Raw genomic sequence first — 24,921 nt, forward strand, 5'->3', positions numbered from 1 at the left:
CAGACCTCTGTAGACCTCTGTAGGCCCCCGTAGGCCTCTGTAGGCCCATGTAGACCTCTGTAGGCCTCTGTAGGCCCCTGTAGGCCTCTGTAGGCCCATGTAGACCTCTGTAGGCCTCTGTAGGCCCCTGTAGGCCTCTGTAGGCCCCTGTAGGCCTCTGTAGGCCCATGTAGACCTCTGTAGGCCTCTGTAGGCCCCTGTAGGCTCATGTGGACCTCTGTAGACCCCTGTAGGCCTCTGTAGGCCTCTGTAGACCTCTGTAGGCTCATGTGGACCTCTGTAAGCCTCTGTAGACCTCTGTAGGCTCATGTGGACCTCTGTAAGCCTCTGTAGGCTCCTGTAGACCTCTGTAGGCCTCTGTAGACCTCTGTAGGCCCATGTAGACCTCTGTAGGCCTCTGTAGACCTCTGTAGGCTCATGTGGACCTCTGTAAGCCTCTGTAGACCTCTGTAGGCTCATGTGGACCTCTGTAAGCCTCTGTAGGCTCCTGTAGACCTGCTCAGTGTTCAGTGTTCTCTCTGTATGTGTGAATCTGTGTAGATGAACAAAGTTGTGTAACGGCCCCCATGAAGCAGAGATCTGATCTGAGGAGGGAAAGTTAGTGCCGGTGGAACGATTGTTGTTGTTAGATAACAGATATCAGATGTGTCTCAGAAGTCCACTGAGATTAATGGACGTGATAACCTCAGAGACAGACAGGCGAGGCGGCCATGTTGGAAAACAGCCTGTTTTCTCTCCATCACGTCTGAAAGGATGTCATTAATTACCTGAAGTGAGGACGAACGTTTGGAGAGAGTGTGTGTGTGTGTGTGTGTGTGTGTGTGTGTGTGTGTTGACCTGTGTTGAAAGCGGAGTTAATGAGTATTGTGTCAGCTCTTTTGTGAGGTGTGTGTGTTTACCAGCTGACTGACCGATGACTCCCAGCTACAGGAATGTTTACACACACACACACACACACACACACACACACACATTGTAATAACGCCCTTGTTGAATGAAGAGTGATTTTTTTTCTCTGCCTTTGGGGAAATGATTTGGAGACAAGAAACAGGAAGTAGTTTGACATTGAAACAGAGTCAGGGTGTGACCCAGGAGGACGCTGTGATTTCTGTTGGGACGCGGCCAAAAAATAATCAGAGGTTCGTTTATATAAAGTGCTGGAGTCAGGGGAGGTCTCTGATTAAAGCTGGAACACCTCAGACAAGAGGCGGAAAAAGGACTGTGATATTTTATTTCAGTAAAAGTAGAAATACTAAAGCGTAAAAATACTCTGTTACATGTAAAAGTCATGTGTTCATCAGTTTAAAGTTGCAGCTGGTGAAGATCAACAATAACCAGGGCTGTCAAATGATTTATTCTTTTAATCGCAATTAACCACATTTTTAAATCAATGTTCAAAACTCCATTATTTTGCATTTCCAAACAGTTTTGAAGTTCATACTAACGAGGTGAAGCGATTCTTAGCAGAGCGTCTCGACCAGGAGTCAAACGGATGCAGAGAAACTTGACTGTTGGATTTCTTTCTTTCAAATCCATCATCATCCTCACTGCGACCTCGTCACATGTCCATGTTTGGTCATGGACTTTCCACGTCCACATATGACGTCCAAGGTACCCTGGGTGTGTTGGTTGTTGACGTTCTGGGACGCCGTGTCAACTTCAGCCTGTTACATGCATTGTCTGTTTTCAAAATACACTTCTGCAGTCTCTTTCAAAATAAAAGCACTACGTCAGTACAACACAACCAACTAACAACAAACACACATGGTTGGTTTTGAACAGGGTTTGGCTTTACAGTCTTACAGGAAGTGAACACCACACGGACCTGCTGGGTGAAAGTCGGTGGTTGTTGGACCCATCTAACACCCGTCCCCACCCACCCTACTCAGATTCCTGCTCCCTTAACTTACACTGTTGTCCAGCTGTGTGTCCCCCGATGCTGCCGAGCCTGGCCGCGTATCATGCCAACATGAAAGGACAACTTTTTTCGTCGGTGTCTGGTGCCAAAAGTCACTGACCAAGCACCGGTATTCGACGACCTCAGGGGGTGAAACCAGCCATGCGTCCAATTCTTATGAACACAGCATCTAAAGAACGACTTGAGGGATTTTTTTTTGTTTCAAATTTGACACAAACATCCACTTGGACTCAGTGATGAACTGATTAGAACTTGGTGGTCAAAATCACAATGACCTTACAAAATATTTTTGTGTCTCCTTAATGCCGCCAGGTGCTGTTTCAGCGACTGGCTTCATATCAAGCTGATGTGATGTGACGTCGGTGTCTGACGCCAGAAGGCACTGACTGTTTGTTTGTTTGTTTAAAAGGATCACACTGCTCCAGTGAGAAAGTGCAGTTACTCTGATATAATATTGATGATTCACTGACGTCCAATGATCAAGTTAATGCGACAGCATCACCACATTTCTGTTCCACTTTAGTTTCTGTCTCTGATTCATACAGGTCCTGTTTGTGTCAAACTATTGTCCCCTGAATACATAATATACTTGTGCGGTGGTGTCTGTGTCACTCTGCAGTTACACCTCCAAACCACTGGTCGGCAGTGGAGGTTTCTGTAAAGATTCATTAAACACACATTAAACATGGCTTAATGGAGACAAAGTGAAACACAAGTACACAAATCAGCTTCATTATAACTCGGACGATTCACAGACAAAACACTTGGACACATTTTCCCCACAAATACAAAATTAGCCTAGCTGCTATATGAGAAAAGGAAAACTCCACTAGTTTGTGGAGTTTTCCTTTTCTCATATGACACCAGCAGCAACAGAAACATTTAACAAAGGTAATGTCTTCCCCATAAAACATGCTAACATTATTAGCACAAGCCTATGGCATTTTACATTGTGTAAATTAGCCGAGCCTCATATGACTGGTCACAACATGCAGACCTGAGTCTTCCACCGTGTTGACTGGTTTATCAGCACTGTAGTGACCTTCTTTGATTTAGTCCAGTCCACAGGTCTGTGGTGAGTCGCTCACTCGTGCTTTGCAGTCTTTGACGATGCGGCTGGCGGCTGACGTCAGTCTGATCAGCTGCTCCTGTGTGCTCAGCTCATAGGTGGAGCTCAGACTCAAAGTACTGCAGTGATATTTTAATTCAGTTTGACACGAGGTGCAGATTACTGCTGACTTCTCAGCTGAGTCATCTCAGAGTTTTTTAAAGTGAAAGGAGACGCTGAGAAGCTCAGTGAAGTCGTATTTTCCATCACTGCTGCAGCAGGAAGCAGGACGGCGCTGCAGCAGCTTGACCACAAATAAAGTTCATCAAAGAGACAAAATAACATCGTGAAGGTTCTTGGTTTTCTGCAGCAGTGTAAGTACTGGGAACACATTTCTTCTGGACCTGACGGGGCAGCGTATACGCCTTCAAGTGTCTGCTAGTCTGCTGTCATCAAAAGAGGAAGAACACTGAAGAACGAGTGCAGCAGCAGCGTCAGCTCCGCCTCGACTTGTTGAAAAGCAATTTTCCTGATACCAACATGTTTTGTTTATTCTTCGTATATTTACACTCTGCTACAAACAGCAGCGTCCAAGATGTCCGTCAGTGTGGGTCAAAGTTTCTCCCATCAAGTCTGGTTTGAGGTCTTCTTCATCAGCCTGGAGCTGACTCTTCTTGGTGCCACAGACCTCGACTGTTTAATAACCTTAAAACTGATATAAGATAATAAACTTCTTACATTTGGCTGCTGCAGGAAACTACTGCGAAACAAAAGAACAAACATATTATGAGCCTAAAACGTGTCATTTGCCTGTTTTTTACCAATAAAGAGAGGCTGTAGCACGTCAGTGTCAGACCTTTCCATTTGATTCCCAGGGCCGTATAAACATCCTGAGAATCCTCTCACAGAGCTCCTAACTTAGGCCACTCATCGTGGTAAACAGTCCTAGCTTCAGAGTGATTTAGGAACGTTCTCAGAGCGACTCACAGCAAGGAAGGGACAGAAACTTTTACCTCAGTGAGGTGGTGTGGTCGACTGCGTTGCTAGGTATGATGCATTATTTTAACAGATGTGATTGGTTGTCACAGACACACCCTTTGTGAGCCTGTAAGGTGTGAGTTGTCGGTGAAGATTCTCAGTCATCCAGGTCATGGTAATCATAAGTGCTATATCGTAGGCAACTGGACTTGCTTGAGTTTCTTGAAGACGTTTGCAAAACATCTTCAAGAAACTCAAGCAAGTCCAAATGAGACTGAAAGGCTGAGACAGGCTGAAGTCATCACTGATGCACTGATGCATTTTTCCAAATATCTCAGTGTTGTGATCAGTTTTATTTCTGGTGTTATAGTTTGATTTTAGTGGGTGGGAAATGTGTGTGTATCCCTGATGACATCGACCACACATATTCTCCCTGCACCATCTAATCTGTAGCATTAACTCACTGTCCTACAGTATTTGGAGAATATTTCTCCGACCTCTTTGTGTTTCCACCATTTTCTCCTCTGGTTCAGAAACTCTTAAACCTCTTAAAGTCCTCCTCCTGCTCCCAACAGTTTGTCACCTGAGGAACTCTTTTAAGGTCTGAGATGCTCTGTGAATAACTTTTCTCTTTACAAGGACTTAGTCTTAACTTTAAGGGGAAATTCTTAGAGAACGTCATCATTCTACAAATGTCCTCAGACTTTTGTCACTGGGAGCGACTCTCGTTGTGAACACGGCCCCTGGTGTCAATGTTATACAAAACCCCTTTTTTATTTGTCTTTGTGTGTCGTCCAGTTCAGGCGTTATTAAAATCAGCGCTCTTCACCATTAGTGCGGACATCAGTTCAAGATGGCCGCCAGACAAACCCCATGTGTGATGAGTTGTAGAGAAAAGGAGTCTCGCTGCTGGCAACAAATAGGCAGTGACAACGTTGTTCTGGTGATCATATAGACGTCGTACCATCATTCAGCCACAGTTTGCATGTTTTCAACTATTTGATGTTTAACCGTGGGGATTGTGACACCAAAAGTCTTTGGTTTTTTAATGGAGACATAGAACATTTCCAGCTGATTGTGACACCAAAATTGCTTTGTTTTAACTGAGACATTAAAAAGCCATGCAGACACATGGGAACCTTTTTCTTCTGCTAGACTTTTTAACCTGACATGAACAATCTGACCTGAACCAGCAGCCTGTAAATAACACACACTATGATTCTGCAGCATCTTCATCCATCATGTCCGTAAAGTCAGATCACTGAAACACTGCAGCGTTAATCTTTCTTATAAAAGCTCCTCTGTTCATGACTCACCTTCAATAAAACACTGAGAGGCTTTATGGTTTCCAAGATAAAATAAAAACGATGTTTTAAGGTTGAATAAGTCTGAACGTGGCCTCTACAGGTGATGATGATGTCACACACCATGTGCATACATTAAGTTTTATTTTCAAAATGGTGTGATTAATATGTTGGTTTTATGAAGTCAAATGGAAACATTAAAAAAAGCCTTAAAGTCCATCAGCAGCTGGACCCGCTGTTCCTGCACGGCTCTCTTTTTGATTGCGAAATTTCCGACCGCTCCTGAACGCAGCATGGCATACCCTGCTGCTGGTAGTGAGTGTGTGTTGAGTGTGTGTGTGTGTCGAGCTGGGTGTGTGTGCAGCAGCAGCAGCAGCAGCAGCAGCAGTCAGACTCAGTGACGGTGCAGAGCCGGTTGCAGCTCCGCTTCTCTCCGGGAACATCTCACTCTGTGTGTCCGCCGCTTGTGACGCTTCAGCCGGGCTTCTGCTGACAGTTTGAGCCGCTGATCCGCCGCCATGGCTCCCCGCTGTGAGTACACACACACACACACACACACACACACGCACACACACTGATGGACAGAAGCTTTAACAGAGTTTGTTGGAGGGATTTAAAGAGTTTTATGGACACAGTTTTATTTTCAGGTTCACATCAGTTATTCATCAATAATCTGACCCACCGAGGTGACTGGAGGTTTTTAGGAAGAGGAAGTCATCAGAGCTGCAAAACCACTTTAATCTCTGAAATATTAGTTTATAAAATTAGTGAAAATGACCCTTTTTATGAAGCTGCTGGTGACACCTTCAAATGTCTGTCTAAAACTCAGAGATATATGAAGAGAAGCTGATGAACGCTGCAGGTCTGTGACCTCAGGAGGTGAAACTGGAGTTTATTTTATATTGTTGCTCCATGAAATAACTCTGATGATGAAGTGAATGTCAGAATTAATTTTCTGGACTTGTCTTGTTGGCTGGATGCGAGAGCTCGTGGATGATTCCAGAATATTTTGGATTTTCTTTATGTAGTATTGTGTGTGAGTGTGATTCAGTGTGTGTTTGTCTGTGTGTGTGTGTGTGTGTGTGTGTGTGGGTCATGAGAGGTTTGAAGGTTAGAGGTCGACGCTCTGCTGCTGTAAAATTGAACCTGTGCCGTCTGAGTTCTCCTTCAGTCAGAGACGTCTTTAACATATTCGTCTTATTTTGTATAAAAACAGTTTGACGAGCTAAAGGTCGTGTCTCTGAGTGACTGTGACTTCTCAGTGCAGACGGTGTGTTTGAGGCAGCAGGAAATGTCAAGGATTAACTTGATGTATAAGGAGCAGAGTTTCTCCACCTTCAGGTCAGGACGTCAGGTGGAGTCTCCTCGTTGTGAAATGTCCTGCAGCCTTCCTGCGTTCTTTCATGACATCCAGCAGGGGGCGCCTCCTCTGGTTGTATGTTCAGAACCTGTTCCTGGGACTGCTGCAGCCTAACGTGACTGATTTAAATGCAGCTTCTCTAAAAAATGACGATGCATGTCGCAGTGTGCTCAGCATCTTGTTATGTCTCTGTCCAGGTGATAGCTGTGGCTGGAGGCGTTATGTTTTCGGGTTGTCGGTCCATCCGTCTGCCCGCACATCTGTATGTTTGTCCCACTCTCGTGAACATGATATCTCCTGAGGGAATTTCTTCAAATTAAGCACAAATGTCCACGTTGAGGTCCTGTCCATATGTATCCAGATATGTTTGGGCTTCTCAGGTCCCTAAGATGGATATTCTTTAAAACGCCCTGAAGATTTGTCAAAACTCTGGTCACTGTTTAAGTTTGGAAAACGATGATGTAACGCTGAAGACAATAGCAGCAACGTCAGGTTTGATAATGTTTTGTTTGTTTTTTAATGGCGACATCGCTGCATTTCCAGCAGGGATTTCATTCCCAGTGAGGATTGCGCCACCAAAGGGAATTGTTTTTACTGAGATATTGCTGAATTTTCGGTGGAGATTGCAGCACCAAAAATGGTTGTTTGTTACCAAGACATCACTGAGTTTCCAGCGGGGAGTTCATGTCCAGGGGGGACGGCACCACCAGAAGTGGTTGTTTTTTACTGAGATACTGCTGCGTTTTCATCAGGGAATGAGCCACTGAAAGCAGGTGTTTTAGGCCCAAACCACGTGGGTTTTAAATCCTTAACATAACCACAGCTTTATTGAAATGTAAAGTTAAAATATATCTGCTCCATAATAACGTACAAAAGTGACGTATCTGTGGTTTACAGAAACATACGCTGCCGACATCTTTCTGAGGACTCTGACTCTGACGTACTCCTGAGAGGTTCTGTGTGAACTGGACTCTCTGACCAGCGTCCAGTGTCTCTGCTTTGACTGATCAGCTGGTCACATGACATTAGAGATGAGCAGAGACGGTGTGTCTGTCCACAGAGACAGTGTGTCTGTCCACAGAGGGGTTGTGTCCGTCCGGCTGCAGCGCTGCATTCACTGACACATTCTCCGAGGTTTCTACATAGTTTATAAATGTGCACTCTGCTGAGTCAGCATGAGGGAGGGTTAGGAGAATGTAGAGTGATCAAAGTGTCGCACGCTCACTCTGTCTCACTCTGTCTCTGTCTCACTCTGTCTCTGTCTCACTCTGTCTCTGTCTCACTCTGTCTATTTTATTTCTTTCCCTCCTCCTCATCCTGAATAATGAATGAATGAATCCAAACATAAAGAAAATGAAAGGATTATTAGAAGCAGCCTTCCTGCTGACTGTCACATTTTAACTTCCCGTTTGAAGTGCTTCTCTGTCTTTGACCTTTGACCTCTTTCCTGATGGTCATCTGTGATGTTGGCGACCTGCAGTGAGAGTTCATCGGACACATCACACCACGCCGCCTCAGCTGTGTCACCTTTCTTTACTGGATCTGTTCTAACAGATAAAAGAAGGTTCAGAGAAATACGACGTCACAACCGAACCAGTCGGTCACAGTCAGCTGATTCTGGATCAGGACTTTATGACAGTGTGTTAATGTTGTGTGATGGAGGTCAGAGAGCTGCAGACGTTCAGGGAATGAAACATGAAGAAGAGTTGTGTTGTGTCTAACGTACAGAAGCTGATCAGACACATCAGAGTCTCAGTACGAACCAGAGCTTCTGAACAGAAACAAAAACCTGTGGAAACTTTTATTTAAAATACAGTTTACTGATTTAAATCAGTCTGACACAAAGTTTTAGGACTTTACTGTTTGATTCTGTCATCAGAAATTATTGAGCTTCAACAGTCCTAAAACAAACAGAATGAGTGTCAGTGATTTTTTTTAATTAAACAGTAAGTACGTTGATGCTCGATCTGTTCCTAGAGTCACTCTGATTTGTGAAACAATGTGAGAAAGAGACGTCTCTGTGTGTCTCAGACGTTGGTCAGTTAAAGTTTTACTGATCATCAGCGGTCATAAAACAGAGACTCTGAACAGCACGACACACCTTCACTGTGAGCCGACGCACTTTATGACCCTCAAACAACCTTCATGTGTGACAGAGCTGCAGCAGAGACGTTCAGTTTGAGCCGTGAAGCTTCGTTATATTTCCTGTCAACACAACGTGGAAGAGTTCACACAGAGCTTTAAAGTCGTTTACAACAGTTTTTGTCTTCATTTACAGCATGTTTTTGCATCTGGAGTTTGTTTCTGTCGTTACAGCATTTTATTAAGTTTATGTAAAGCATTATTTTCATTTGCAGCACTTTTTATGTTAATAGCATTTTTTTTTGTCATTTGCAGCAGCATTTTACATTTAAAGCACCTTTTGTCGTTACATTAATAATCATAATAACTTTATCTATAAGGCACAATTCATGCATTAATGCTGAACAAATAAAAAATGAAAAGAAAAAACAGATGATAAAAACGTCTGATTAAAAAAATTAAAATGAAAGATAAAGTTAAATTCAGTCAAAACTTCAGGGTAAGACAAGATAAAATAAATTTCAGCGATGATAAAAACACGTCTCAAGATCACGTTTGAAAGTTTCAGGCAGTTTTTATTTGCAGCTTGTTTCTGTTGTATTTGTTTTTGATTTCTGCACGTGCTTTTGAATCGGCCTCGTTTCTGATGCTGCAGCTCGTTCCTCCTGATGGAAATGTTTCAGGATGTTGTAGCAACTTTGCCCTCGTTGGTCAGTGTACCAGAGGACACGTCCACATCCTTTTATTTTAAAGCAGAAAACCAGGGTTTCACTTTTTCAGAAAAGCTGATGAAATGGTTTTGTTTCTAAACTTAAACTGAACCTGAACTGAAACCAAACACATGAATTATGGTTTATTGCAACATAGAAAGTGTTTGTAACAAAAATGAAAAACACTTTTAGCTGATGTTTTTAGTGCAAAAGAATATATAATATATATAAATAATATATATAATCTAAATAAATTAACTTCAGCTTTATGAACTGATTGACTGCAACATCACAGAGACTTGTCCCTGTCAGTCACATCCTCCATGAACAGGTTCAACGACCAGCTGGTGGTCAGTTTACAGGTAAACGTGCTGATGATGCAGCTTCAGGTGTGTTTATGTTCAGGTGTCGGAGCAGTTCAGCTCTGACGTCACGACTCTCTGCGAGACAAAGACACCTGCAGGAAAGTCTTTCTGTTTTTCTTGTTTCTAGTTTTTTATGCGTCTGTGTGTTTCTTTAAATTTGACACAAACATCTTTTTGGACCGGCGAATAAACTGATTAGAATTGTTTTTTGGTTGTCACATGTTTTTGGCCATAACTCAAGAATTCACACACTAATTATGACAAAACTCCAGACGTCCATTTTGAGTCAAAGATGAACTGATTACAATTTGGTGGTCAAAGGTCAAGGTCACTGTGACCTTGGGTCCATTTCATTCTCCCAAACGCCTTGGGAGAGTTTCTTCAATTTTGGAACGAACATCCACTTGGACTGAAGAATAAACTGATGGGAGTTTGGTGACCAAAGGTCAAAGGTCTCTGTGACCTTGCATCCATCTCATTTTGTGAATGTGACAACTCCAGAATGCCTTGAGGGATTTTTTTCAAATTTGCCCCAAACTGAGAATGGATTGATTGGAATTTGAGGGTCAAAAGTCAAGGTCACTGTGACCTTTTTTGTCTCATTCTTACCAACATGATATTTCAGGAATGTCTTGAGGAAATTTCTTCAAATTTGGCAAAAACGTCCTCTTAGACTCCGCAACAATCTGATCAGATTTTGGTTTTAAAGGGTCAAGGTCACTGTGACCTTGCATCCATCTCATTCTTGTGAGTGTGAATCTCAAGAACAGAATTTCTTTAAACTTGACACAAAGGTCCACTTGGACTGAACTTATCTTCATGGTTGAAGGTCAAAGGTCACTGTGACCTCACAAAATGTGCTTTTAGCCATAACTTAAAAATTCATCCACTAATTCTGACCAAACTTGACACAAACGTCTAACAGGATAAAATAATGAAGGTCAAAAGGTCAAAGGTCAGCTTGACTGTGACATCATCATGTTTTAACGTCATATCTCAGGAACAGAAGGGGAGACATTTGGTCAGATACTGAATTGGTGACTCTAATCTTGAAACTGTGCTGATTGTATAGATCTTCTGTGTGTGAAGCATCCATGTTTTCACTGACATGGATGGAGACTGTCAGAGACACTGGACTGGTGGGCGGAGTCATACAACCACAGGGTGGACTGGTGGGCGGAGTCATACAACCACAGGGTGGACTGGTGGGCGGAGTCATACAACCACAGGGTGGACTGTTGGGTGGAGTCATACAACCACAGGGTGGACTGGTGGGCGGAGTCATACAACCACAGGGTGGACTGGTGGGCGGAGTCATACAACCACAGGGTGGACTGGTGGGCGGAGTCATACAACCACAGGGGCAGTGATTCGAGTTTTTGTTATTGTTATTGTTTTATTGTTGAATCTTCACTGACAAAATATTTCTAAAACCTCACTTTTATTCAGAACACAGAGGACGGGAGCTCTGCAGCTCTGATTCAAGATATTTGATAATTGGAAGTGTACTGGTTTTAAAAAAAACAAGATATGATACGCTACGATACGATTTTCGTATTCGTTCCACAGCGGGGGAATTTGCAGCATTACAGCAGCAGAGTTCAGACAGGAAGCATCAGTAGAAAAGACACAAAGCAATCGAGCAAATTTTACGCCATTTTCTGACTTTTTGTGGACGACAAGAAGAGTGGATTCATCATAACCATCAGATTCATTGATCATGTCAATAAGTGTTCTTTCTAATGTAAGACGAGAAGCAGCTCGTTGTTCTACAGCCTCTGTAACCTCAAACTGAAATCTCGAGTCTCTTCTGTCGTCTAAAGGAACAGAGTTTACTGTGAAGTTTGTCTTCAGCTGACCTGTGTCCCTGTGTTGTGAGTCATGTGACCTCTCTGCCGTCCTCGCTGCCCTTTAACACATTGAGACATTTACCCAGCAGCACACATTCCTCCCTTCAGGGAAAAGATAATATTACATTTTTTCTCAACAGCTGTTTTCGCTCACAGATGATGCTGAGCGGGCAGTTTTTTACTTAATGAGAGACAGATGCATCGTGGGTAACTGTGACCTCACTCACAGCAGAGTGTGACATGGGAACGGAGAGTGTTTGATAATCGACCTTTAAAGGAGCAGCTCGCTGTGACTCTGCTGGTGCCCACATCAGTCTGTCTGTCCGTCCTCGCCCGCAGGCCAACACATGCAACCTGCTCTTATCATCACTGTCTGTCTGTCTGTCTGTCTGTCTGTCTCACCTCATGGTGCAAAATATTGTTGACAAAATGGAGGAATCTGTCTTGAATGTGAGTTTCAGCACATGATGAATATGTTTGTTTCTTCAGCCGCTGCGTCCTGCTGATCACTTAAATCAGATAATCAATCGTTGTGGATCAGCTCCGCCCGGCTGGTCTGAGACGAGACGCCTCAGAGAGGTGGCTGATGGGACTTTGGAGCCATTAAAGTTCTTTTTATCAGAGCAGCTCGGCTCTCATCAATCATCTACTCTGATGACGGATCTCAGATCAGTCTTCATATATTTACTCTGTTGGGGCGTCGCTGTATTGACGTCTTTTAAAGCTGTTAAGTGACGGACTTTGTGTTCTGTGTCACATCGTGTTTATTGTGGGTCTTTGTCTGTATTGTGCTCATATTTTGAAATTTGGTGAACAGTGGGACCTGAGTTTGTTTGCAAAATATTTTTGTGTGATAATGGATGTGAGACATTTTCTATTTTTGCTTTCTGCTTCTTGACGCACAAGATTTTGTATTTTTTAAGGTAACATTTCAGCATCATGGGAAACATGCTGTAGGCAGAGAGGCTGCACAGAAGTACTTGGTGGATTGATACACAGTTGTTTGCCAAGAAGTAGTTCCAGCATTTCTCATTTTAAAACTGCAAAACTGTTTTTTAAATGTCACAATGAAACAAACGAGACGTTAAGCACGTTGGTGTATTTATGAATTTTGGACAGGCTAGCTGTTTCCCTCTGTTTCCAGTCTTTATGCTAAGCTAGGCTAACCATGTCTTGACTCCAGCTCTACACTGAACACGCAGATATGATAGTGATATTTATCTGAGTTTATGATGTCATATTTCCCAAGATGCACCTTGCAGAAATCGGAGGAATTAGACTTTATGTAAAACCTGTAGATGTGATAAATTACAACCCCCGTGTATGTTACTACATAGCTGATGTGTTGAAGCTTTACATGTTCGGTGCCTAAAAAGCAGCCGGAAAAACTGTGATGATTTGCTTAGAAACATCCATTGTTGGTGCCCAACAAGCTGATGGTAAAACAGTGATGAGTCTCCAAGAAACACTCCTATTTGGTGCTTAAACACTTGTCGGAAAAACAGTGTAGAGATGCTAAAAACAGCCAGTTTTGTTGTGTGTTGGTTGTGGCGTCTAGCCTCAGTGTCACCCCCCACCCACCTCTAGGTAACAAAGTCAGCTCACAAACTACAATGTCACACTACCAACATTTTCCACTGGCAACTCGGCTGCAAATTAAAAATCTAAAGCTCAGTTCTGTTAAGAGACAACGTGGCTGTTTACCAGGCAGGAAGGCTCTGATGAAAGACACTGTTGAGTTGGACACTGTGTGGACTGTGAGGACTTCCCATGTGTTTGTGTCTGTGTGGAAGTGACTCTGCAGGACTCTTTAGTCGGTGTGTCACTCACTGGAAATGATTTCCTTTAATCAATGGGAGGAGAAGAGTCCAGAACCAGAGGGACAATGGTTCCAGTGACTCAGCGGACTGGTGAGTCTGCAGCCACAGTGACGCTCTGTTATAAAAAGTCCGACTGACGTCCAGAAACATGTTGAGAAACAAGAGGAAACATGTTTTTACATCAAACTGTCCACTTATCATTCCTCTGAGCTACCAGCAGATTCCCAGTAAAACATCTCCTCTCAGACCCGCTGTGTGTAAACACAACACAGATCAGCTGTGTGTTCGTGTGTGTGTGTGAGGACGTGTTTCACTGATGTTGTGGGGACATTATGCTGTTTATACATTGTGAGGACTCGACTTTCTTCTGGGGACAAATCACACATCCCCGTAACATAAATCATTAAATGTCAGTGTGAAGACTCGGGTTAAGGTCAGAGTGAGTTTCCAGGAAATTACTGCAAGTCAATGTCAAGTCAAGTGAAGGAAACACGGAAACAAACGAGCACATGATTTCTGGAATCAAAACCCTGCAATGCTAGTTAGCTTTAGCATGAGCTGTTATCTTGTTTAATTATGTGCATAAACAAATCGACGATGTTGCGTTTTTACCACCTTTACGCACAAAATTAGATCCGTTTCCTTTCTTTATGTTGACATAGATACATCCATCAGGGCAGAGTTAAAAGTTTCAGACAACAACAAACGAGGCGACGGTGGAGGAGGTCATGATATTGCACCTTTTAATGGAGGCAGCATTGTAGGTAATGGTGCCATGAGGCAATTAAACACACCCCACACATGGATGGAGAATTCTTCATACTCTATCATTGATCAGTTCTGTTCCGCCATTATTTGAATTTCTTCGCTGTCTCCTACGGTCACATGTAGCTTGAACTACGCTGCACAGCCCCCACGATCACCCGTGGCGCTGCTCTGTTTCATCTGTATCCGTGGACTTTCAGAAAATGTGCGAGTGCAGACAGACTGCTCCATCCAGCTCCATCTCTGTGTCTAACACTTAGCATGACTTAGCCCTTAGCAACTTGTCGCTGTATCTCTCGCACCTTTTTAGCGCCAAACGTGGGTGTTCTATAACAACCCATCACTGTTTTTCAAGCGTTTTGTAGTGACCAATCAATGTTTTTCCAGCGTTCTAAAATGTGGGTGTTTTATAGCAGCACGTTACACGTTTTTCTAGCGGCTTTTTAGGCACCAATCATGGGTGTTTCTTATCCACTCATCCCTGTTTTTCCTGCAGCTTTTTAGGCACTAAATGCGGGTGTTTTATAGTGACCCATTGCTGTTTTTCTAGCGGCTTTTTAGGCACTAAATGCGGGTGTTTTTAGGCACCAATCATTGGTGTTTCTTATCCTCTCATCCCTGTTTTTCGTGCAGCTTTTTAGGCACTAAATGCGGGTGTTTTATAGTGACCCATCCCTGTTTTTCTAGCGGCTTTTAGGCACTAAATGCGGGTGTTTTATAGTGACCCATTGCTGTTTTTCTAGCGGCTTTTTAGGCACTAAATGCGGGTGTTTTTAGGCACCAATCATTGGTGTTTCTTATCCAGTCATCCCTGTTTTTCCTGCAGCTTTTTAGGTACCAAATGTGGATGTTTTATAGCAACCCATCGCTGCTTTTTGTAGCGAATTTTTAGGCACTAAATGTGGGTGTTTCTTATCAACTCATCCCTTTTTTCCAGCAGCTTTTTAGGCACTAAACATGGGTTTTTAATAGTGACACATCACTGTTCATCCAGCGGCTTTTTAAGCACCAAACGTGGGTGTTTTATAGCAACCCACTGCTGTTTTTCTAGGGGCTTTTTAGGCACTAAATGTGGGTGTTTCTTATCAACTCATCCCTTATTTTCCAGCAGCTTTTAGGCACTAAACATGGGTTTTTAATAGTGACACGTCACTGTTCATCCAGCGGCTTTTTAAGCACCAAACGTGGGTGTTTTATAGCGACCCATCGCTGAACATCTTTGTCAGTGCATGTATCAAACATTAAGTATAAATGAGCATTAAGTCAGTGGTGGACAGTTTTAACACACATTAAAAATAACTCATTATAAGTAAAAGTCCTGTAATGAAAATGCTCCTTCAGTAAAAGCGTCCGTGTCGTCAGTAAAATATAGTTAAACTATATAAAAGTGTAGAAATGTAAATGAAGTCAAGTAAAACGTAGGAAGTGGCATGTAAAGAACATACTCAAGTGAAGTACAAGTACCTGAAATTTGTACATGATTACTTGATAACCAAGGAGTCAGCTGAAGTCTTCAGTTAACTCTGATCAAATATGTCGTCAGAAAGCAGCAGTTTGTCAGTTATATGAAGAAAATAATGAAATCTTGATTTGGAGTTGAAAAAGGAAATAAAGATTTAGTCTGAGCAGGAAGGCGGCCATCGTCTTGCTTTAATAAATGATTCCTGTTTTCATATTTGAACGTACTGCCTGTTCTCACTGTTTCCGTCAGCACACATACATCAGCTGATTATCTATACAGCCATTAGTCATGAAACACACACACTGACACACACACTCTTGAGGTCAAGGCTGAGGTCTCTGCCTCCGTCTGATTGGATATCTGCTTCTCTTCCTGGTTTCCTGTTTGTGACGTTTTGAAGGTTGCGACCTCGTCACCTTCACATGATGTTTGGATGTCAGGTTGTTAACGCTGGGTCAGTCAGCTGTGACTCTGCTGTGAGTTATTGATGTGGATCTGAAGCAGTTGGCTCACATCTCCGGGCTGAAGGCCTAAATGAGTGCTTCATTCTTCGATACTCATATTAAACATACTTTAAATTTTCTATTTAAAAAACAGGTTTCAATAGGAAGTTGGGTTTGCTGTGACGTGCGGAGCTGTACAGGCTGTTATTAAGATGTGGAGGTGTGTGTGTGAGCCTCTGTGACACAGGGCCTTATTTAAACCATCTACAGCTTGTGGTCTAAAGTGCATTTAGGGCGTGTCCACATCATCTTTGTTAGTTAAATGGCGCATAATCTAGGCGCAAAGTCAGGCACAAGGGGCAAAGGGTTTGTATTTAGTCTCTTAATTAATCGCAGGTCAGTCAGTCAGAGCAGTGATGTCACTGCAGCAAATATCAAAACTTAAAACTTGAGAAAGGAACTTTCTCTTTCTCTAAACTTTTAACTTGAGATAAATAATCAGTGAAGTTACGTTGCTCCTTGTGTTTAAATGTGCACAGCATCTCTGTCAATGTGGAGTCAGACAGCAGCTCTGCTCTGATCTCTGCTACGTTCACATTTTACAATGATGGATTATTTTACCCATCTGCACGTCCATGTGTGTGTAACAAGCAGAGTGTATACGTGTTGTGAACCCATCTATGTAGGTGCATCTCACGATCTGAATAATGCACCCTTTAAATTGCAGGAAAATACCGCACCATTCTGACTTAAGAGCTCTGATCAGATGCTACATGAACCTGCACAGTTTCTGTTCAAACCTGAGCCACGGCAGAAGTTTTGGGACAGAGCTCAATTAAAAACTCTGAATGCTATAGTAAAAAATAATAAACATAGATAATTATGAATAATATAAAGAAACATCAATCACAACCTAAGAGCTCATGTGTTTCCTCGTCCACTTCCTCCCTCTGTTATTTCAGTAGTCTGTCATTTCGTGCACGGCAGGTGCGGCAGAGCGGCTGCGCCCCTCGGTGTGTCTAGTGCGCACAGTGATTCATGGCAATGCAGATGATGATCACTGCTCATCACTGTACGTTATGCACATCTCTCTCACTGCTGGGGAGGCTCCTGGACCTCGTTGTTTTCACTATTTGTGGACATTTATGGCTGCTGTTCTTCTTCGTTGAGCTAGCCACTAACTGCTACTTCTACAGTGGGTTGCTCACATAAGGGGCTGTACACATGCCGTGTGTTTTGTATGGGTTTTGTTTTCGATGTAGACGTGTGGCAGGTGTGCTCAAACACCAAGGAGATGCCACCTCACACTGTATCTCCACCTCACGTCACCTGAAGACGGTCCTCACAGTCTGAAGTCCAGACTGGAGTTTTCAGCTGGTCCTCAGGTCTGACCTGTGCTTCAGAGATAAAGCACTGGTGCCTGGTTGCCCCCCCCCCCCAGTTCTGGTGTTGTGAGTGGACCACACCCTGAGGACCCAGGAGTCCTTGCCTCTGTCCGTCACACTATCGCTGTCCTTTCCGCTCCCATTGTTTGTGTCCAGGAGCTTCCGCGATGCCCTGCGACCCTCTTGAAGAAAACAGGTTGTGTGTGAGCGCCGCCGGCCTCCACGTGGGGTTTCCTGAGCCCGCTGCCGGGGCTGCTGGGTATTTATGGAGCCAACAGCGCTGAATCACTTCCCACTTCACCCGCACTTCAGTGTGTGTGTGTGTGTGTGTGTGTGTGTGTGTGTGGCTTCCTCACTGTTCATATGTGAGTGTGTGTGTGTCTATTTGTGGCAGTGTGTCCTGAGCTGGTGAGACTGCAAAACCAACTACATGAACAACATCCGCTCCCAGTCTTACACACACACACACACACACGCAGTTTTCTGTAACCATGGCAACACTTCACTCTTAGCTCTTTAACCTGAACTATGAAGAACCCTGTGAGTCTTTTGGTTTGAGGTGACGAGTTGATGGAAACTAAAATGATAATATGTCAAAACATATTCACATGGAACCGTTGATGATAGCCTATGATATCATCAGTGCCCTGTGAACGACGTTACGTCCTAAACATACAGTTACGTTATTAACGTAAAGTTACAGAGGCTGGATTCAGGCAGTAAAAGTTGCTGAGGTTAGGTTTAGGAAAAGACACACGGTGAGGACGTTCCTTAAAATGACTCAAAGTTCACACAGACCCAAACGTGTGACTCCAGGGGAGTCCTGGGCCAAAGTCTGGTTTCTTGTGACACATCCACCACCCCGACCTGCCTCCTTACAAGTGGCCAGGACTGCTTCCTTGTTTACTCCCGTCGGCGCACTGGTCATGTGATTGCAGCCTTTCAAAATACATATGACTTGTACAAATTTGGGCGCACTGCTTCTGTAGGAAAACATATGAAAAATTTGAGAACCAACCTGGTTTCATTACGAAGTTGTCAGAAAACGACACTTCATTCGTTGCATGGCTTCCGGCATCAGACACCAACGACTCCGTCCTTTCATGTCGGCATGATGCGTGGCGGGTTGCGGTTATTGTTTATCCATGCCCGGCAGCGTCGGGGGAAACGCGGCGGGACAAAAGCAAAAGTTATAGCAGTGGAAGTCTGAGTAGGGGCGGTGCATTGGTCAAACAACCACGGACTTTCACCTGGGACGCCGGTGCTTTTATAAAACTGATGCAGCTGTTAAATATAATTGACTCTTTTTCCCTTTACATTCATGTTGAGAGTAGCGAGGCCTTGATACATAAAAAAACACAAATTGGTGCATAAAAATACCCAGAATGCACGACTGGACCCCCAGACAGAGATCAGCAGATTATACCTTCATACTTTTACTGTGACAGAGTATTACAGTGTGTCTCTCAGTGCTTCCTCCACCTCTGCTTATTAATAACTTTTAGTTTTAGTAATCTGTGTCAGAGGTCTCTAAAGAAGTTAAAAATAACATTTTAAATCTGATGGTGTCCACAGTGACGAGTATTAAATCTTTATCAGTATATTATAAAGTGTCCTGATGACACAAATCATCTGAGACAAAGAGTGTATTTTCCATCCTGACGGCACATTTCTCTTTAATCATTAAGAAGTTTTCCATGAATCATCACAGCGAGCCGATCTCTGCCGTCTGTTAATGTTTGATCATTTTATGTCCTAACGGATTATCGCTGTGGGACTGTGGGGCTGTGTGACATCAGCTGCTTCATGAGCGGGCGGGATCTGTCTGCAGCTTCCTGTTGACCCGCTCAGTGAGGAGCGGCTGTGTCTGCGGCACGCTGTACGAGTCGTCGCATGTCATCATATGTCAGACTGTGTTACATGATGTCCGCTCTCCACAGGAGCAGAGCTCAGCTGTGTTCAAATCCTCCTGCGTGTGTTTAAGTGTGTCTGTGCTCAGTTTAACATCACCGTCAGGTCGGTTAACGGCTAACTGAGGCGTCTGCACTGTTGCTATGGCTACCTGCAGTTTAACATACCCCTGAGCCAGCCAGCCAATCACAGAGCAGGATTACATCTGACTGCTGTCCTTGAGGAGGTTAAATAAGTCCTTAAAAAGCTTCACAGGGTCGTTGAAGGTTTTGCAGGTGTCCTTGAGGGAGTGAGCTGCTAACAAAGCTGTACTGTTGTTGAGGTGAACACTGACAGTCGGCAGCCAATCAGAAATCAGTATTCCCTGTTGCCATGGCTTGAGGTCAGGTGTTGGATTGCAGAGCAGTTTCCTGGTTAAACTTTATTTACTGGACAAACGGTCGCCGTGTGTGAGCGCAGTTTCACATCTGTAAGGGTCAGTTTGGGTGTGGTCACACGAAGGTGGTGTGATGCACGTTGACACACCTGAGGAGTCTCACTGTGCTTTATGATGGGTTCACTCAGCGGGGGACAGCCTGCGGCTCCAGAGTCACACATGTTTTTTATTCGCTCTCCAAGTTTAAACATTTGGTCACTGTAACGTGTCGTGCGTCTACAGCCTGCCACCTTTTCCTTTGACTTCAGCTGAACCTTGGTGGCTCGTCTTGAGTCTCCCTCGAGAAGGCATCAGCACCTAGCCTATCAGTATTAATGATATGTCTGAATGAGCAGTTTTACCACAGTGGTCTATTTATTAGGGACGCGTGATACTGGATTTTTTGCTGATTTCTGATATGCCGATATGTAACAACTCATTTGGAGACATCCACGGTCGTAAGAAAACAGAAATTAGAGCGAGGAGCTCAAACTGAGACTGAGTCCTGTGTCCTCCACCTGGAGGTGGAGCAGGAGGAGGATGTGTTGCCATGGCGACCGTGCGTCATCACAGTGCATTATCTAACATAAAGCCATAAAGTGTAACTGTGAGTGAGGGTGGAGTCTTATCAGTAACTTCCCCCCAACGTCCGAACACAACAGGTGTGTTCAGGAACCAGTGAGCAGTAATAAATCTTCATCATTTTATTCATACAGCACTTCACTGTAAAACGACACAGCGAATATTAAAATAAGAAATAGCAGAAAGCACGATGATGATGATGAAGATATATATTTTATTATTAACATCTTAAGTACAAGTGTTAAACATAATGCACATTTTTATTTCTATTTTATTTTATTTCTTTATATTTACATACTTATATTTCTACTCTATTGTTCCTTTTTATAATTCTCTTTTCTTTACATCAGAGCGACTGTAACAAAACACAGTAAAGTATTTCTGATTTTGATTCTCGTCTGATTCATCAAACAAACAGGCAGAAAATGACAAAAGAACAAATCTACTTTTAAAAAAAAAACTTACAATAGAATGAACACATTTAATTAATGTTTAGTTTATCAATATATTTGATTCATTTTGTCACCCTAAAGATGAAAATGAAATAATCCATTTCTAAACTGCAGTTTTAATGTATCAATTAAGTAATAATTAAGTTATAAACTTTTATTTAATCTTTACTCAAGGACTGCTTACCAACTGTTTTCCAGAGCTTTTACCTGCACCTGTTGTTTTCACTGAGGTTCACTGAGTCCTGATAAGAGAATGCAAACTCTGAAGGTGAAGAAGCAGTTTTGAGGTCCTGAGCCGATGTAGTTAAAGCAACCAAACAGAGAGCCTTCCCTGCACATGCATATCTCCTTTCCTCCTCGAACTGCCTGTCAGAGGCTTTACACACACTTCTGTCTAGAAAAATGGCTTCATTTATAGTGAACCATTTGTTCAACCAAAAAAACTGTTTTCTTTCCTTTAAGGGGCACTGTGACTGATGATAATTATTGTGTAATACTGTAAAATTATGATATTTTTTATGATACTGTTCATCATACTGTTGCAACAGTAGTTGGATGTACTGCCAAATTCACAGAAACAACACTGGAGACAGCTCATGGTCGTTAAATGTCCTGGTGGACATTCCTGCAGTCAACATGCCAATGACACATTCCTTTCCTCTTATTGTTTAATAGCATCAGGGACACCCACGAAAGTTAAGGTTGTGGAAGTCCATGTAGGGCAGGTGGGAGCGGTGGCGGATGGGTCCAACAACCACCGACTTTTACCCAGGAGGCCGGTGTTCACTTCCTGTGAGACTGTAAAGCCAAACCCTGTTCTTTTTCCTAAACCCAACCACGTGTGTGTTGTTGACAGAAAAAATGACAATTTGTTGTGTTGTACCGACGTAGTGCTTTTATTTTGAAAGAGACTGTATGCAAACTGTACATTTCCTGTGAAAACAGAAGTGTATTTTGAAAACAGACAATACATGTAACAGGCTGAAGTTGACATGGCGTCCCAGAACGTCAACAACCAACACACCCAGGGTACCTTGGACGTCATATGTGGACGTGGAAAGTCCATGACCAAACGTGGACATGTGACGAGGTCACAGTGAGGATGTGTTGGACCATCCCAGGACGCAACTGTGTTGCAATGATGCTGTTTATTTAGCATCTCGATTTGCCACACCTGTCAGGTGGATGGATCAGGTTACCAAAGTCTAGTAGAAACAGACGCGACATTCTCGTCAAAGTGTCAAGTAAAATGACTGCAGTCCCCTGCAGCTCTTTGACTGATTGATTAATTGATTGATTGATTAATCTCTCTCTCTCTCTCTCCAGGTTCCTCCCTCCCCGCCCCCCCTCCCCCAGCTCCATCATGCCCGTCCTCAAAAACCTCCCAGTGCGCCTGAAAGGCGGCGGTCCGACTCTAGACAACGCTTGGATCCTGCGCAGGATGAGCCTCAACATCACACCCCACCATCACAACCCCTTTGACAATGACGACGGCATCCATGGCAATGGTGGCCACAGCGACCACTGGTCGCCCGGCAGCTCACTGCTTGACGGCGACGTGCCAAGGGATCGTAACCCATTCGAGGACGAGGAGGACGAGAACGAAGCCAATGAGGGGAAAAAGGGAAGCGGAGTTGGAGGCGGAGGTTCGGTGAAGGGATCCTTCAAATTCAAGTCCCCGCTGAAGACTCTGGGGAAGCTGGGGAAGAACCTGAGAATGTCAGGGAGGAGCAAAGGAAATGAAACACCGTCGCCTCAGGGTTCGCTGCAAGGAACGCCTTCACCTGCAACGAAGAAGAAGAGAGGGAGGAGGAGCTCTGAAGGAAGTCTGTTAAGGTAAAGCAGGACAGTCGGAGTTTGTTATGATCAAGACTGATAAGGAGTTTGTTGAGGTAAGGAGAGATGATTGGGGTTATTTTTCAAGGTGGGGAGGGATGACGGCAGTTTGTTGAGGTAGGAAAGAATGAGGGAAAGTTGCTGAGGCCAGGATTTGTGTCAGAGTTTTGAGACTAAAAAGGATTCAAAGAGTTTGTTGGGAAGAAGTAGCTTGATGTTGGTTTTTTAAGTTTAAGATGGATGGGAGGAGTTTGTCGAGATAAAATGCTACGACAGGAGTTTGTTCACTGACGTTTTTTCTTTCGCATCCCTCTCAGGTTTGCGGGGAAGTACCGCGACACCGTCGGCTCCCGTAAGGAGTCTCTCACCAACGGCGAGCTGAACTGTTCAGAGAGTGAGTGCGACTCAACCAGCCGGCGCCTGTCCTTCATGAAGATGGTTGGTCTGGGGAAGCTGAAGAGGGAGTCCATGAACGACCACTCGTCCCAGGGACCTGAGGAGCAGCCGGTGAAGGAGGAGGTGGTGGAGGAGGTCAAACCCAGAGAGCCGCTGTCAGGTAGGAAAAGTCACAGATGGTGACACATTGAGTGTTATTTTTTCTCTCATTACCGAGGCGTCAAACGCTGCAGCCTGGTCAGTGGCTCCAAGGCACAAGGCATGAATGAGACACACCAGGCTTTCAGCTAACTCCAATGTCTGCGGCCATTATGTAGCAGAAAGACGGAGAAATTCAGAGTAGGGTGGGAGGGAGGGGTGATGGATGGGTCACACACCGGACTTTCACCCAGGAGAGCAGTGTGTGTGTCCCACATCTAAACATAAGTCGACTTCAGTTTGGGAATCGAAAACCGGTTCCACTTGAGAATCGATGGTAAATTGGAATCAGAATCGTACAATAACTTTTTTAAATGTTGGTGTGTCTTTCTGAAAATTACACATTGGAAAACAAAAACCTCAAATGTCTGCGCTGCTGAAAACTTGCAACAAGAAGGAGTCATGGCAGAGAGGAGGAAATGGTCCAAGTCTTTATACAGTGAAAACCAGTGGCTCCCAACTGGTCTTAATCATTAGTTCAAGGTCCACACAGTTTAATACATTCATGTCATACTTGGGTTTGTTCATGTCGTTGAGCTAGTTAGCTATCTTTGTCAAGTAGCTGTCATTGAGTTGTAAGTAGGTAGGTTGCAAAACGCAAGGCATGCCGCACTGCCTTTTTTTTTAATTGAATGCCACTAGTTATTTATTATTGCAGTTCTTGGGCCTGTCCAATGATTGATGAGTCACTGGGTCTGTCAGGAGTCTGGGTCTGACTCTGAATTTAAGACAATTTAAGAGGCCTTTTAATGATAATTTAAGACATTTTAAGTCTATTAAGGACCTGTGCCTTAGAATAACAGGTCATAATTATCTGTTTGCACAGACGGCCCATGTGGTCATTTTGTCGGTGAGAGTAGACTTTGTGTTTCACAGCTCTGTGTCAGGTGTCGTCTCAGATTCAGAGCCTGTTATTATCAACATTTCTGTTCAGCCTCCCGGCGGAAGCTTCAAGTGTTTGGTGTTGCTGCTGAAGCTTTAAAATGGTCCTGGGGTCAGCCCTGACTTATAAACTGTATGAGTACTTGTACTGTTTTTGTAACTTTGACATAAAGTGCAGTCAGAGATGCTCTCTGAGGACAGATGAGTTCACTGAGGTTTACGTTCTGAGCTTCAGTCTGAAGGTTGTTTCACAGCAGACGGAGTTAAAGGTGGTCTCCTTCTGTGTGTTAAAGCTGTGGTCCAGTTTGTTTTCATACCACCCCGACTGATCTTATCAGCGTCTGCCGACAGTCTGCAGCTATTTTAGACCCCGACAATGAACGGTGGAGACAGACAGACAGACACACAGACAGACAGACACACAGACAGACAGAGGTATGGACAGACAGACAGACAGACAGACACATCAGTGAAGGACACCTTTTGGCCAACCAGGTTACAGAAAGATGCTTTAATTTCTCCGGGAGTTTGCACAAAGACAGTGAAATCTGTTTGGTGTGTGTGTGTGTGTGTGAGTGTGTGTGTGTGTGTGTGTGTGTGTGTGATATCATTAGTACTGGGCCGGTCCTGGAAACTGGAAACTTTCTAAGGACGTCTATTGTTTATCGCAGCCTGTTTACTCTGCTGTTTGGTAATGAATGATTCTCATGTGTGTGTGTGTGTGTGTGTGTGTTCTCAGTTCCCCCACACCCTTGTTTA

The 24,921-nt window shown here is 43.7% G+C and overlaps 1 protein-coding gene across 2 annotated transcripts in view; it reads left to right on the top strand.

The window, feature by feature from the left end:
- Window positions 1–24,921, top strand: part of LOC117259349 (exocyst complex component 3-like protein 2) — a 57,554-nt gene that overhangs the window by 5,007 nt on the left and 27,626 nt on the right. The window contains exons 1-3 of one of the 2 annotated variants that reach the window (XM_033630629.2): window positions 5,583–5,779; window positions 22,177–22,686; window positions 23,004–23,242. In XM_033630629.2, the coding sequence (XP_033486520.1) occupies window positions 22,214–22,686; window positions 23,004–23,242 (712 nt within the window). In that variant the 5' untranslated portion in view covers window positions 5,583–5,779; window positions 22,177–22,213. Of the gene's footprint in view, window positions 1–5,582; window positions 5,780–22,176; window positions 22,687–23,003; window positions 23,243–24,921 lie in introns of those variants that run through there. The other variant, XM_078167406.1, reaches the window with a different exon arrangement.

This window comes from Epinephelus lanceolatus, chromosome 4, assembly GCF_041903045.1.
Source record: "Epinephelus lanceolatus isolate andai-2023 chromosome 4, ASM4190304v1, whole genome shotgun sequence".
NCBI lineage: Eukaryota > Metazoa > Chordata > Actinopteri > Perciformes > Serranidae > Epinephelus > Epinephelus lanceolatus.